Source organism: Rhincodon typus, chromosome 16 (assembly GCF_021869965.1).
Source record: "Rhincodon typus isolate 14 chromosome 16, sRhiTyp1.1, whole genome shotgun sequence".
In the NCBI taxonomy this organism is placed as follows: domain Eukaryota; kingdom Metazoa; phylum Chordata; class Chondrichthyes; order Orectolobiformes; family Rhincodontidae; genus Rhincodon; species Rhincodon typus.
In genome coordinates, this window is record NC_063347.1 from 22,527,725 (window position 1) to 22,544,609 (window position 16,885).

Here is a 16,885-nt window from a genome sequence, read left to right on the forward strand (position 1 = left end):
AGATGCCAATGGATTGGAAAAATGCTAACATGATGCTCTCATACAAAAAAGGGAGGGAGGCAGAAAGTAGGAAACTACAGACAAGTTAGTTTAACATGTGTCATCGGGAAATTGCTAGAAACCATTATTAAGTAAGTAATAACAGGACATTTGGAAAGTCAAAATGCAATCCATCACAGTCAGCATAGTTTTATAATGGGTAAATCATGTTTGACAAATTTTCCAGAGTTCTTTGCAGATGTACCAAGCAAAATCGATAATGGGGTTCCTGTCGATGTAGCAAGATGGACTAGGATGGATTTCCAGAGGGCATTTGATAACGTGCCACTCAAAAGGTAAGTTCACATGGGGTTGGAATCATTTATTAGCTTGGATAGAGATTTTGTTAACCAACAGAAAAAAGAGAGTTGGATAAACGGGTATTTTTCTGGTTGGTGACTTGTAAGTAGTACAATGCCACAGTGTTCGGTCCTCCGGCCCCAACTATTTATAGTCTATATTAATGACTTGGATGCAGGGATAGAATGTGCTATGGCCAAATTTGCAGATGACACTAAAATAGGTAGGAAAGTAAGCTGCAATGAATAAATAAGAAATTAAAAAATTGATTTGATTTTGATTTTATTGTCACGCATACCGAAATACAGTGAAAATCTTAGTTTACGAGCGGTACAGGCAGATCACAGCAAGCAAAGGACGTACAGATCAAAAAGACTTAGAGGCATACAGGTTACATTGCAGGTTACATTATTTGAGGCTAGAGTCCGTTCAACAGTCTGATAACAGCCAGAAAGAAGCTGTTGCTGAACCTGTTTGTGCTTGTGTTCAGGCTTCTGTATCTTCTGCCTGACGGAAGAGGTTTTAGGAGGTCATTAACATGTGCAATGGGTCTTTGATGATGTTGGCTGCCTTTCCGTTGCAGCGGTCTGTGTAAATAGAGTCCATGGATTGAAGGTTTGATTCCGTGATGGATATGGATAGGTTAGGTGAATGAGCGAAAATTTGGCCAGTAAAGTTTAACGTGGATAAATGTGGGTGATCTATTTTGGTCAGATAATTGAAAGACATTTATCTAAATGGAGAGAAACTTCAGAATGCTTTGGCACAGAGGGATCTGGGTGTTCTCATGTATCAATTGCAGAAAACTAATATGTAACTACTACTTAAATTTTGGTATTTATTGCTAAAGGAATTGAGTATAAAATAGGGTGGTGTTGCTGCAACTCACAAGGCATTCGTAAGATGGAGTATTGCATACAGTTTTGCTCCCCCTACTTGAGGACAGATGTAGTTACACTGGAGGCAGTTCAGAGAAGGTTAATTAGATTGATTCCAGAGATGAGGGGTTTGCCTTTTGGAGAGAGATTGAACTGTTTAGGCTTACGCTCACTGGAGTTTAGAACAATGAGACGAGATCTAATTGGGATATCTAAGATGCTAAAAGGGATTGGTAACGTAGAAGTAGAGAATTTTTCTTCATGTGGGGCAATCCAGAAATGAGAGGTCATAGTTTCAGGATAAGGGGTAGCAAATTTAACACAAAGATGAGGAAAAATTACTTATCCCAAATGGTCATGAATCTGTGGAATTCACTACCCCAAAATGCGATGGATGCTGGGTCAGTGAGTAAATTTAAGGAAGAGATAGACAGATTTTTAATTAGTAATCTGCTGAAGGGTTATGGACAGAAAATTGGAGTTGAGGTTGAGATCAGATCAGCCGTGATTGTATTAGATGGGGAATCAGGCTTAAGAAGCTGAATTGCCGACTCCTGTTCCTAGTTCTAATGTCCCAAAGCTGTCATAAAATTGCAAATCTTGTTCATTTCAGTCTAAGTGCCTTTTTAATAACATAAGTGATAATCATTGTCAAGCAACTTCTCTGGCATTCATGATAAGCTACTACAATTGTGAAGTTTCATTCCTTCATATTTTAACTGTTTGAGATTTTAAGAATTAGTACTTCAATTATTTTTCTTTTCTCTCTATCTTAATCATATTTTTCTTTCCTTTTCTTCATTTTTTTCTCTGTGTCTGATTTGACACTGACTTTATGCATTCTGTTTTGAAATTCCAGCTCAGTCCTTGGGTGGATACTTCCAATCCCTACCATACGGAGTAGAATGGCAGAGGGTGAACTCAATCAGGCAAGAAGTCAAAAATCACATCTGACCAATTAACTTTCCCTTCCTCAGGTGGCTGGTTGATTATGTTGTCAGCAGGTGACAAGAACCCTATCTCCATGCATTCGCATCTCATTAATATCTGGTGCTTCAAAAACCCACCAACAAGCAGGAGTGTATCTGGCGAGTTGCATTTCTTCATTCACTTTCAGTGTTAAGTACTTGCTGCTTTATTCTTGTAGTGATACATCTTTAAATGAGATGTGACCATCACTGGCCGGACCTGCATTATTGCCTATCCCTAGTTACCCTTGAGATAATGGTGGTGAGCTACCTTCCCAAACCTTCGCAGGCCAATGTGCTGTAGACACCTTTCAAGAGGGAGTTCCAGGGTTTAGCAACGTTCAATAACTTCCTGATACTTCCCACAAAATACGCTGAATGAAAAATAAATAAAACTTTGAATGATACATATTGATCCAATTTCTATTATATACCTCAAAGTGGAGCTCCAACACAGCCAGTATGTTCAAGTATGCTCCAGGATTTTGACCCAGTGATTTGTGCATAATCTCTCAATCTGATTATCTATGCAATTGTTGGCCTACTCAGGTCTCAGATGCCCAATTTCGTCCCTTACCGTTATGTTATCAGCACATACTTTCAGCAATTTACTGCACAAAATATCATCACTATTAAGGGCAAACCTAACCAATAGCAGACGCTGTCTCTTATCCTGCCACAGCAAATTATTGCCAATATTAAATATTGCAAGGAAGTGACATAATCTACTAATCTAACTGGAACACTGCTCTCAACTTCTTATGAACATACTGGTCATACTGGAGCTCCGTTTTGAGGTATCCAATAGAAGTTGGATCAATATGCGTCATTTGCAAGTTTAACTTACTTTTCTTTCAGGGTATTTTTTTGGATAGTATCAAGAAGTTATGAGAATGTTGCTAAAGCCTAACTGATTGATCAACGTTCTTTAGGTCCAGGGACTGCTCCACAACTATCCGATCTTTCATAAAGGTTATGGTTTTACACTACTTACACGATTGATAAATAACGAGAAGGGATCAAAAGCACAGTCAAAATTTGTAAAACAATATATTTTTATCAGTAACTTTGAAAGAAAAAGTCTACTGCTTTTAATCACATGAATTTCTATCTTCAGGTTCAATGTTATAACTCTTTCCATTCTTCTGATATGTTTAATGTTCATCTGACAAATTGTGAAAAATATCCTATTATATTTTCTTGTGGTTTTGGGATCAATTAGCATTGATTTTAAATAATTCAGATAATTTTGTTCACTACTTTGTCTATATTAAATCGCACAATGAAACTGTTCTTATCTTAAATAGCTGTTTCAGAAACCCAGGTTATATCATGTAGATATATGCATGTTACCTACAGAATTTGACAGAATTAGCAATATTTAAGATTGCATAATCTATGTATTTGGAGGATACAAAAGAAAGGTAACTACACAGATACTGTGAAGGAAGACTCTAGTTAAATTTCAACAATAAGTTGGTAATCTGATATCTAATGCAACTAAGTAACTAAAAGTTCAATTGTCTGAAAGACCAACTTACCCATTCCCACAGCAACAAAGTCTGGTCAGAAGTTTCTTCAATTCCTTCACCTGACTCTTCTGATCTTCAGTCCACTTCTCATCTTCTTCATCCGAGGCTGCCTGTCCCTCTACTGAACGAAACAGCTGCTCTTCAACTAGTAGATAGACAGGGAAGCAAAACTTTTATTCTACTTAATCTCTTTGAATTGTAGTGACATTTCAAGGCCAGATAAAGATTGTACTATTCAGTTTTCTAGGAATTTTCTTGCACTTTTCTTCCAGCCAAAAATTGAATTATTAATGAACAGAATTTTCCCAAAGCATCCTATGAAATTTCGTTAGTTCTTATGAGTTGTTAATTTGTGAGCTACCAGCCTTAATTCACTATGAGTACATAATAAATACGAACTAATCAGACTTATCATGTGTTAACCCCATGAGGGGTTGTCTTTTGGAGAGAGATTGAACTGTTTAGGCCTGTGTTCGCGAGAGTTTAGAAGAATGAAAGGAGACCTAACTGAGGTATATAAGATGCTAAGGGGGATTGGTAACGGAGAAGTAGGGAGACGGTTTCCTCATGTGGGGCAATCCAGAATGAGAGGTCATTGTTTCAGGATAAGCGGTAGCAGATTTAAAACAAAGATGAGAAGAAATCATGTGCAAATTAAAAAGGAAGGGTCACTCGACCTGAAGTGATTTCTGATTTCTGTCCACAGATGCTGCCAGACATGCTGAGATTTTCCAGCAATTGCTATTTTCGTCTGATTTACAGCATCCACAGTTCTTTCGGTTTTTATAATGTAAAGATGTTCATTATCTCACTTAACAAATATCTAAACTTAGTTAAGGTACACAAGTGATTTAATGTTCCTCATTAGCTGACAATGATATTTGGCAGCAAAGAAGCAAATGTTTGAACTCAATAATTATTCAACACAAGTGTATGTACGGTTGCTGTGACATACTTTATATGATGAAACAGTCTGTGCATTGAGTGGTTTCAAATGGTATCTAATTTAGTCTTGTGTATTTCACTAGCTGGAATAACTGTACAGTAAACATAATTTGCACATTTCTCTGGAATCTAATGATTCAAAAAATGAAACATGAAACGATATCCTAAATTTAGCACAGATGTCCTGCACTTCCTACAGTATAACACTGAAATTATTGCATAAATCAGGATTGTCAATCATTAATGCAGGTACATATGCATGCCTGCTGTTTATTTACATAGGCTATTGATTTGATTACTATAAATAAAAATACAGATTGAATTGTTCTGAACCTTAAAGTCAGTCATGATGGTGCTCACAGGTGAAATATTCTGGCCTCTATTGCTTAATTTACTCTGAACAAAATTACAGCTTTTCTTTCAAAGCCAGGCAACAGACAACATCCAATGCTAATATTCTAATTGACAGTAATAATCTATTTGAATGTTGAATGAATCTTAAGCAGACTACAGTACAAATGAAATTTAACTGGTCTTTTTCTTGAACATTTGTTCTTCAACTATTTGCTTCAAACAATCCTGAAGCCCTTATCCCTTTCAACTTTTCTCAGAATGAATGTTGATATTCATTCCTTCGCTATGAGGTTCATTATTTTTTGCTTGGTATCTTAACAATGCAAGCATAATAATTAGATTAGAATGGTGTGGAGTGCACTGGCAATTTTGTATTCGTATGTATGAATTAATTAGATACATTCTTTCCTGCAAAGGTAGTGTAGTCTGGTACAATTTGAAGCATTTCTGCCTTCCTTCAAAAATATCTTTCGCATTGAACCATGATTCCTTGCACAGAAGTTTGCTTTTTGCTCACTGGGTTTTAATATTATTTCATTTCAAGACTGAGATCATGAAGATTTTATCTCTATCAACCATTCTTCAGTAAGCACAGGATAGATTTACATCAAAGTTTCAACAAAATTGTAATTTGTCTGAAAGTATCATTTTTTTTTCTCTTCCTTCCTTCACATGTCTATCCAACACTTATCAAACCAGTGCAGAGAAACCCCAAAATTAGGCTCATTGTATTTTTAGGGTGGAGTCTGAACTATGTGACCATCACATCAGATTCTGTATATTTTGCAGATGAAAAATATGTCAGTAGAGGGTCTGAATACACAAAAATACTTCACAAGGTGGCAGTCAAGTTGTTATGTGCCAGATATAGTATCATGTTAAAGAAATATTAACATTGAAAGCAGCCACACAATGGTAGCAACGACTTGCTAAAGCAAAACAGTTAAATTTGATGGAATGATGTTCATTATGGTAACTGAGTTTGCAGATTCTGAACATTAGATTTGTGTACAAACAGACAATACAAATACGACATTCTATAGACTGCTTCACAGAGCTAAGCGTGTATTTAGCTCCAAACAAATTGGACTGATGACTCTTTTTTGCACTGAAGTGAGCATAGCAGATCTTTTCTGGGGAGGCAACTATCAATCACATTGTGGCAAGTAGCCAGGAAAAATCATTACTTCATTATTTCATTGTTATTCAGGGTGTCTACTTAAATTACAAATGCAGGCTAGCATCCTAATTTGAGAACACCCACAATAGAACAAACAAAGAGAAGCCATCTCCTTGGAATCAGGCACTTGAAACAACAATGAAAAAACCTGGATAGTGTGCATTCCCCAAGTATTGAGTAATGCTTTAAATTTGGCCAACAATTTATGGGGCAACCTGCCTGAACTTGTTTTCCACTCTTCTTTGGGTAATGTAAGCTTAGACAATAATATTTACTGTCCCAGCTTGGGTCTAATTCTAGCTCAGCCTCATTGTATGAATGTCTTCTCTTTTCGAATGTGTGAATGAGGAACATCTTTTTAAATGGTCACAGAAAATGAAAAATATTAAAACTAAACATAATAAATCAGATAATCAAACATGGAAAACAGGTTGAAAGAAACAGAAATATGACAGCACCGTATAATGTATGTTAGATTTTCTGATATGAATATTACATTTTCTAATTGTTCTTACCATTGTAAGTTGGTGTTTCTGTATCGCCTGTTGGGGATCGTTGCTCCTGGTGCACAGGTGGACAAGCCTTCCACTCATACAATGCAAGAGGGGGCCTCCGTTCTGAAGCATTTGGCTGCAGGAATTGAAGCTTTCGGACCTCTGATCTGTAAGGAAAAGAAGAAAATAGACATGAAAAATAAACAAACCCCTTTAAGTTTATTTTGGTTATTTTGTGAGCTCTTTGGGCGATCTCTACCCTTCATTGGTCTTTAAATACATACATCTACGAAACATCTAACACTAGTAACTTTGATTCTAAGTATGCTAAAGAAGAATTGGCAAACTGCATTGAACCTCCTTAATTTACAATTTTGTCATTTTTATTATCATGAAATACTGCCTTATAAATGACTAATATTTTTTTTCTATAGTTTGGTAGACTTTAAAGCTTCTGTTAAAATGACAATGTTATTGCTAGGTGTAACAATTAGTCCTTCAAGATAAAGTAAAAAGCAAACTGTCTGTGGATAATCAGCACTTATTGATAAGATGGTTGTTGAAACTCACATTTCATTCAATGAAAAGTCAAACAATTTCACACCCTGGCATATAAAACAACTCTTACCAAGAACACATCACATAAACAGAAAAAACAACTGCTATTGAATTAACTTATACAGCTGTTGATGTTATACAGAAAGTGCACACTATTGTAATGATCCAAACTGATGTCAATACTGGACAAAACCACTCCCCTCAATAAAACCTGGCTTGAAACCTTAAGTTTCATTTTGCAATTTGGTTACTGTGGCGATGAGTTACTGAGCATCTTCACACATCGCTGTCAAAGTATTTTTTGACAAAAATACATAAGTTTATTACACAGAAATAGCAATATGTATAGACACAAAAATTTGGAAAGATCTTACAATAAACAGCAAAAAGAAAAGTTCGACCATTTTTTCCCAGCTTTATCCTTTACAGATGCTCAACATCCGTGAAGTATCTCTTCCATCTTCACTTTAAAATTTCTTACTCATCAGATGAGGTCATGAGTGTTTCCTTTCAGCACATGCAGGAGCAGCAGTTCTCTCCATGAGACACAGATACAGATTAATTCACTGACTTTTTCCAATTAACTCTAATACATAAAGGGCTGCTAGAAAAGCTTAACACTTTGTTTCAGCTCTGATGGCCTGAAGCCTTCCAAAACTTAAACTGTCCTTCTGCTGGTGAGGATATTTTCTTCTGAACTCAACCTGCTTGTGGACATTGGCTCCTCTTTTCTGTCTGACATACCAAGGCTAGCAAGTTGCATTAACACACTGATGTTTATTTTTGAAGTCCTATTCTGCCATGGGATATAGGCAAATAGGCAAACCCAGCATTTGTTGCCCTTCCCTTTTTGCCTAGAGCTAAGTAGCTTGCTAGGCACTTCAGAGGGCAATTAAGAGTCAACTACATTGCTGTGCATTCCCTAAAGGACATAAGTTAACCAGAACCCAATTTTACAACAGTTGATAGTTGTCATGATCAAAAATACTGAAACCAGCTTAATTTTCCAAAGTTATAAATAAATGAATTAAAATATCACCAATTATTGTGGTGGGATTTGAACCCATGTCGCCACAGCATTAGTCCAGTTCTCTAGATTACTAGCCCAATAACGCTATCACTACATCATCATCTTCCACTACACATTTTTATTTTAATTAAATCCAACATTAACCACTTAATTTTTGTTTCTGCTTTACTTTATATATATATATATATATCATGAAAAATTATGTCTTGTGTAATCTTTCTGCTGGTGGACTTAACACCAAAACTATTTTAAAAACATTACAAAATGTACTTAGTGATTCAAATCAAACTTTCAATCCAATATCCTAAGAAATAGAAAACAGGAAAGAAATCCTCCCTGCTTTGAGAATTGCTTTAGGGAATAGTCAGAAGAGATAATCCTTTAATAATAAAGACAAAGATTGTGGAATGTATGAAATAGAAATAAAATGAAAATGAGAAAAAAACCATGGAGCTCTTTCACTCATCGTCCATTATTGCAGGTGCCAGTGCATTAACTATTGTTGGTGGGAGGAGGAGGAAGGGAGGGAAATTCACCAGTACAGTTGAACAACTGAGGCTAAAAGACAGTAGCATTAATAAAGTAGTGTTAGAAATTATCCAGTGGAAAATTATGAAGACTTCACGCTGATTTGGAACTAAAAGGAGCATAAAATGTTGGATTTGGAAGCTCACACTTCAATAACTAAAGCAGTACAGAAAAGTAAAATGAATTTAGAACATTCCAGCTCCAAGGTCAGTCCAGTTGTTTGATATTTGCCTTCAGAGATTCAATGCTGAGTGTTCCTAAAAACACAGTTTAATAAAAAAAAGAAAATGGACAGAGAAATGCTAAGAAAAAGAATGGTGCAACAGAGAGACATGATAAATACTGAGAAAAAAATTTTGTTGCTGAATTTTTACAGGCAAAATGAGGTGAGATATAATAAAATCATGGGAATCTACCACTACCGTACAGAAAATGTGCATCTCGCATTGAACCCTCCCTCCATATGCCATTCGCATTTTTGTAACAGTGATGATAATTATCCTCCAATATCAAACTTACTACCTGTACTTTACAAAGTGAGACTTCATCAAAACTGCCAAGTCAGAATTTATCCTAAAATTAACTGAGTGCCACTAAAGGCATAACACAAATATTTAGGATATTAGAACATGCTGAATTGATTGAACTTCTTCACTCTTTAGCAAGAAGTCATGGCAATTTTATGCTGTCCATACTTTCATTGTGTATTTTCACTTACTTGTAGATATTTAACAGGAAATGGTGAAAGATTTTGCATATTTAAAAGAAAATGGGAAGGAAAGCGAAATATCAGGTTCGTGAAATTTACATGTGGATTCAGAATTCATCAATGCTTTCAAATATTGGTTAATTCTGTCACGTAGATAGTTTAAAAAATGTCAATGACTTAAATCGCCCAAGCATTACTCCTTTTGACATAAATCCCATTGTTAAGCTACTGGCAGAGCACAACTACTGTTAATTGACATTAATATTGTTTTCTTGAACGAGCTATAGAACAAACTTAAACTTGTCAAAAGTGGCAGGTAATATCTTCTATAAAAATATTTAACAAGTAATCAGTTCAACTATTAACAAAACCAGTGGCAGCAGTAAGGATAAAATTCATGTGGCAATATCAGGACCTCATTTTGATGACATTCAGAACCGCTGGAGATTCTGATAATATATCCGAATTTAAGCAGAGTGAAGTCACCATAGTGAGAGACAAATATCTCTCTTGTTCTTTTGTGCAGTAAAAGTAAGCTGCTTTAGACTTTGAAAAATATGTCAGAGAGAATGAAAGAGTGTAAAGTGATAGCTTCTGAAATATTATCCATGACTAATTGTGTTTTAATTAATGCTCTTCAGACTGTATGAAGGCTTGAAGCAGCAAACTAACAGCCAAGTTAACCAACATTCTTCCCCTTAGTAACAGCAATTCATTATAAGATAAATAATTCCTTTTCTTGTTATGGAAAATGAGAACAACTTCCAATATTTAACAAGTACCTTAGAGCAATGTTTTACTGAATAATTTAAAACTCTGATGGATTATTATGCTCTTGATCTTAGGAAATGATCTTAGATATGTTTGCTAATAAAAAAAAATCTAAAGCAAATCTACAGCATGTTGTCCTTTCACCTTGCTACTGGTTGAATCCATGGATAAAATGGGTCTAAAATAAAGTTGTTTCTAAAATTTGTAGAATTATTTCCCTGAGTCTAAAGTGCAAATAAAGTCTGCAGCTTCAAATGCTTCAAAATTCAGCTGATATCTATATAAAGGTTTATAAAACTTTGTCTTCATTTCATAGAAAAATTACTTCAGCTGGTAAATTTCATTATTTCTTTTAGAGCATTATGGTAATTTCATTATCAATATGACATTGGTTATGAAAGTTTGGAGTTCTCAATCCAATTTCTACTGGTTGTAGATCACAAGTAGGTCACAAGAATAGCTTGTGTACAGGGAAGAAATTCATTCAATATTCTCCCAATTTGGGGGTGTTTCATTGCGAAACAGCCCCAAGCTCTGCACCTAATCATGTAATTTGCAAGTCTAAAAGCCTAACTTGGATTTTCTTTTAAAATGAAAATCTGTCTGGATCTTCAACATTTTGGATCTTTACAGGACATTGGTTAGGCCACTTTTGGAATAATGCATGCAATTCTGGTCTCCCTGCTATAGGAAGAATGCTATGAAACTTGAAAAGGCTCCGAAAAGATTTACAAGGATATTGCCAGGGCTGGAGGGTTTGAGCTATAGGGAGAGGCTGAGTATACTGGGGCTAATTTCCCTGGCATGTGCAAAGGCTGAAGGGTGACCTGAAAGAGATTTATAAAAGCTTAAGGGGCATGGATAAGGTAAATTAGCCAAGGTCTTTTCCCCGGGGTGGGAGAGTCCAAAACTAGAGGGCATAGGTTTAAGGTGAGAGGTGAAGGATTTTAAAAGGGAAATAAGGGGCAGCATTTTCATGCAGAGGGTGGTGCATGTATGGAGTGAGCTGTCAGAGGAAGTGGTGCAGGCTGGTACAATTACAACATTTAAAAGACATCTGGATGGGTATAAGAATCAGAAAGGTTTAGAGGGATATGGGCCAAATGCTGGCAAATAGGACTAGATTTATTTAGGATTCCTGGTTGGCATGAACAAGTTGGACCAAAGGGTCTGTTTCTGTGCTGTATATCTCTATGACTCCAAGACTGTACTCCTAAAACACTAGCAATGCTTAGCTCAACTCCCCATTAGATATGGTTGATCTGATTTCAACATTGTGTAACTGAATGTATTTTGAGTAGGTTAGAATCAGAATTTTATTGGTGATTTTTCAAAAGCCTTCAAGTTTCTTTATCAAATTAGGACCATTTCGATTCAGAGTTCATCATATGAATTTGACTAATTTTCTTGGAATTATAAGAATGCAATATTTTATGTTGCTTTTTCTTTCTCAATTGGATTATGAGGTACCCATAAACAGTATTTTTCATTCACTCAAATATAAAGAGTTAAAATAAGGATTGACTGTCAATCACCAAGTCCCTCTAGCTTCCTTTTCCTTGTTAGAATGCTATGTTAAGCTGCAAGCATATTCCACAAGCTGCAATCCACACACTCCCCAAGCCTGCAAGATGTCCACTATAATGCAATGGATTTTTATCTCACAGTCATCGATTCCAGCTCAGTCTTTCCTGTTTGCTCCTGGTAATACAACCTCTTGTGCAACTTCTACCTTACAGAACTACTCCATCTGACATTTTTGAAAATTTATATTTGTAATTTTTCAATGTCCACTAAAAATGGACAAGATAGGAACTCATAAGGACTTTGAAAATCTACTTCTGCATCTTTCCTTAAATCACCTTCTTCATCCAACACTTTTAAATATTTAAGTTCCATTAATTTCCTAATATTCTGTGTTAGAGGTAATGAAATCATCCTTATAAATTCTCTGTATCACTGTTTGACTGTTGAAAATTAATCAACCAACTGAAATCCCAGCCAGAAAATTTATAGCTTTTACCACCGGTGCATGAAGATAATTTCAAATAGATGGAAATAGACGGTGATTTGACAGCCACTTTTCACATCAGAAGATTTAATAAGAGAGGGAATTCCAAGGCAGCAGTTATACATCAGAGATAATGCTAGAAAGTTATGCTTGCAGCATAATAAGGCAAGTGCAATCAATGAGGAAAGCAGGTGGTAGAAATAGTTTCATCAATACTTCAAGAGTTCTTTAAAAAGCTGAATTCAAAATAACCTTTAGGATTATTCAGAAAATGTAGTACAATCTATTTAGAGATCAATAACTTTAAAAAATATTCAAGTTTCCAAGTAATAGTTGAATAGATAACATGACAAGATTTCACATTTTAAGACGATGACTGCAACACAAGATTAAACATCTCAATTAAGTAATATTTTCCCAGACAACCACGGATCAGAACTTTTCCCTTTAATTTAAGCACAATCAGGGAAAAAAAACTTCACAGTAATGCTTTACACTCTCCCTTAGTACACACTTAGTACTCCCAAGAAAATGTCTGAAATGATTTTTAGCTTCCAAAGATTTATTTCAGTTCTTTTACTTTTTCAACTTGGTAACTTCTAACTCAAGAACTGCCTTTCACTCTGAGGGTATTACTGGAGTTTCTCCTACTAGTGCCAGCTAGGTGAATCTTTCAGCTTTGTTTTAACTTTTCAGAAATTTGGTCTTTTCAAACCAAGTGCAAGCTACCATCAACTCATGAACCATACAGATGTGCAGTCTCTAGCAGCTTTCTCACTCAGACTCTAGCAGACTAACCTGTCGGTGATATTCACTGATATTTTCGGAAAGCCTATAACTATATATCACAATGATCCCTTCCCATCTGAAAGCCTATTGACACTGTGAAGTGAATCACTTGAGACTTGTATCCAGGTGGAGATGGTAATTAGGTCTCCTTGTGAACACAACCTCTCATATCGCTGAAGTGAACAGACAGTTTAAGGAACGATTATTAAAACTGGACATTCTCAACACTTTTCTGGTACTTTGAAGACTGATAGTCTACCTCCTGTTAGTAGACAGGCTGATGTCATTGTCTTCACATATAAACACTTTGTAATGTCTTACCAGTAAAACAATCTGTCCCCCTTTAATCTCCAGCAATCAAACAACGAGGTTGTCTGTTCTGAGGAAGGGTCACCAGACCCGAAACGTTAACTCTGTGTTTTCCTTCACAGATCCTGCCAGACATGCTGAGCTTTTCCAGCAACTTTGTTTTTGTTGCTGATTTACAGCATCCACAGTTCTTTCGGTTTTTACTAGGTTGTCGGGCAGGTTTCGACATAAATCAAATGACTTCTTTATTATACCCCAAATTTTAAGGCACAGTCCCAAAACATGATAGTCATATAAACCTCATGATTGCAACAAATAATACAAAACTATTTATTATTTAATTAACAATATTAAATTTGATGAACACTGAAAATCAATTTAAAAAAGTTGAGGTGAGTGACTTCTTTGACAAAATGGCAACATTTCACCAAGTATGGCATCAAGGAGCCCTAGCAAAACTGAAGTCAATGAGACTCAGGGGAAACCTCCTCACAGGTTGGAGTCACGCCAGCACAAAGGAGTGTGGTTTTTACAGACTGATCATCTGAGCCCCAAGATATCATTGAACGGGTTCCTCACAGCAAGCTACAATGCCATGTCAGAGACTGGAATTTCTGTGGGTGAGTTACTCACCTCATACAAAACTATGGAAGAAACGCAAAACCATCCAAGACAAAGTAACCTGTTTGATCAGCACCTTATTCACCAGCTAAAACATTCAATCCCTCCAACACTAGTGCATGGCGGCAGCAATGTGTATCGTTCATATGATGCATTGAAACAACATATCAAGCCTCCTTTGAGAGCACCTTCAAAACCTGCAATTGTTATCACCTGGAAGGACAAGAACACAGACACATGAGAACATCACCATAACCAATTTCCTCTCTGAGTCACACACCATCATATACAGCATTCCTTCACTGGCAATAGGGTTAAATCTAGGAACCTCTCGTTAATAGCACTGTGGGTGTATTATACCACATAACCTGCAGTATTCAAGAAGGTGGCTCACCATCATCTTCCCCAGGGCAATTAGGAACAGGCAATAAATGCTAAACTTGTCAGCGTGTTCACATCCTATCAAATAATAAAAAGGATATGATTCTAATAGAGATAGTAGGAACTGCCGATGCTGGAGTCTGAGATAACAAGGTGTGGAGCAGGCCAGGCAGCATAAGAGGAGCAGGAAAGCTGACATTTCGGGTCTGGCCCCTTCTTCAGAAATGGGGGAGAGGAAGGGGCTCTGAAATAAAGAGAAAGGGGGGGCGGTGATAGAAGGTGGATAGTGGAGAGGATAGGTGGGAGAGAAGATGGACCAGTCAAGGAGACGGGGATGAAGCTAGTAAAGGTGAGTGTAGGTAGGCAGTGGTGGGGATTGGTCAGTGAGGTGGGAGCAGCTGATAGGTGGGAGGGAAGACGGACAGGTCAAGGAGGCGGGGATGAGAAGGGGGCTGGTCTTGGGATGAGGTCGGGGGGTGGGGAGATTTTGAAGCCAGTAAAGTCCACATTGAGACCACTGGGTTGTAGGCTTCCAAGGCGGATTATGAGGTGCTGTTCCTCCAGTTTCCGGGTGGCATCGTTGTAACACTGGAGGAGGCCAGGATGGACATGTCGTCTAGAGAGTGGGAGGGGGAGTTGAAGTGGTTTGCGACTGGGAGGTGTCATTTGTCGCGAACCAAGCGTTGGAGCCTTGTGGAGCAAAGTGACTAGCTCAGTGGTCGGAATTAGGCTCTGCTGCAGCATAAAATCATGGCAAACCATAATTTGACATCAAGATCTTTCTTCAAGAGGAGTTTGTTGACCACTAAGAATCCAATGAATGCCCACTGTCTGTCTCCCTAGCTGAAGTTGCAAATTTATGGAGATGCTCCAGGATTTTGCACTACAGCATGAAATGCAGAAAAGATGTTTGACAGTACAGACAAACTGTGGACAGTATTGCACTCATCTGAAGACAACACATTGAACAGAAAAAGATTACTGAGTTTTTCCAGAGGGAGTTTTGAAATATTTTCAATGGCATTTACTGCAAAAGATTAAGGCATTGTAAGGTGTAAGCAATTTGAAAAATAAAGATATTTTTGGCATATTACCACAACACTGAATCTTACCTTTTATCGGCTCAATATGTTTTTTTGCTGAATTTTCATGGAGGGCTTCTCTTGATGAGGCCTAGTGAGTTTTCTTATGCTTTCATAGCCCAGGACAAAATGTGCTGCTCTCTGACTGCATACTCAACATGGGGCCTAGGTTCATGTGAAGACAGCAGCAGCTAAAGCTAGTTTGCACATCATTATGGGAAGATGCATTTTGGCTAAAGTAAAGGCTGGAACTATTCATGGAAGGCTTTCTTGGAAGGAAGAATAAGGAGCATAAGACAATAAGATATAGGAGCAGAATTAGGCCGTTTGGCCCATTGAGTCTGCTCCGCCATGCAAACATGGTTACTATGTTTCCCAACCTCATGCTCCTGCATTCTCCCCATAATCCTTGATCCCCTTACCAATCAAGAACCTAGCTCCATCTTAACTCAACTCAATGACTTGGCCTCCAAAGCCCGCTGCAGTTATGAGTTCCACAGGTTAACCACCCTCTGGCTGAAGAAATTCCTCCTCATCTCTGTTCTAAAGGGTCGTCCCTTCATTCTGAGGCTGTGCCTTCCGTCCTAGTCTCTCCTACTAGTGGAAATATTTTCTCCACATCTACTCTATCCAGGTCTCTCAGTATTCTGCATGTATCAATCAGATCCCTCACTCATCCTTCTAAACGCCATCAAATAGAGACCCAGAGTCCTCAATCGCTCCCCATATGACAAGCCCTTCATCCATATGATCATTCTTGTAAACCTCCTCTGGGCCCCTGCCAAAGTCAGCACATCCTTCCTTAGGTACGGGGCATAGAACTGCTCACAATATTCCAAATGTAGTCTGACCACAGCCTTAGACAGCCTCAGCAGGATGTATTTGCTGTTTATTCCAGCACTCTTGAAATGAATGCTAACATTGCATTTGCTTTCCTAACTGCCAAGTGAACCTGCATGTTAACCTTAATAGAATCCTGAACAAGGACTCCCAAGTTCCTTTGTACTTCAAATTTCCGAAGCCTTTCCCCATTTAGAAAACGGTCTATGCCTCTATTCTGCCTACCAAGTGCCTCACACTTTCCCACATTTTATTCCATCTGTCACTTCTCTGCCCACTTTTCTAGCCTGTCCAAGTCCTTCTGCAGCCTCCCTGCTTCCTCAACACTATCTGTCCCTCCATCTATCTTTGTGTCATCTGCAAACATAGCAACAACGCCCTCAGTTTCTTCATCCAGATCATTAATGTCTAAAGTGAATAGTTGTGATCCCAACACTGACTTCTGCGGAACTCCGCTAGTCATCAGTTGCCATCCTGAAAAAGACCCCATTATCCCTACTCTGCCTACTGCCAGTCAGCCAATCCTCTATCCATGCCAGTACCTTGCCCCTAACATGATGGCCTCT

At 37.5% G+C, this 16,885-nt stretch overlaps 1 protein-coding gene across 1 annotated transcript in view; it reads right to left on the bottom strand.

The window, feature by feature from the left end:
- The window catches only part of efcc1 (EF-hand and coiled-coil domain containing 1), a 66,052-nt gene that overhangs the window by 11,967 nt on the left and 37,200 nt on the right, over positions 1-16,885 (bottom strand). Inside the window, exons 2-3 of the mRNA XM_020528116.2 lie at positions 6,712-6,857; positions 3,727-3,862 (exon numbers count right to left, since the gene is read on the bottom strand). Coding sequence (XP_020383705.2) covers positions 3,727-3,862; positions 6,712-6,857 — 282 coding nt within the window. The remainder of the gene's footprint in view (positions 1-3,726; positions 3,863-6,711; positions 6,858-16,885) is intronic.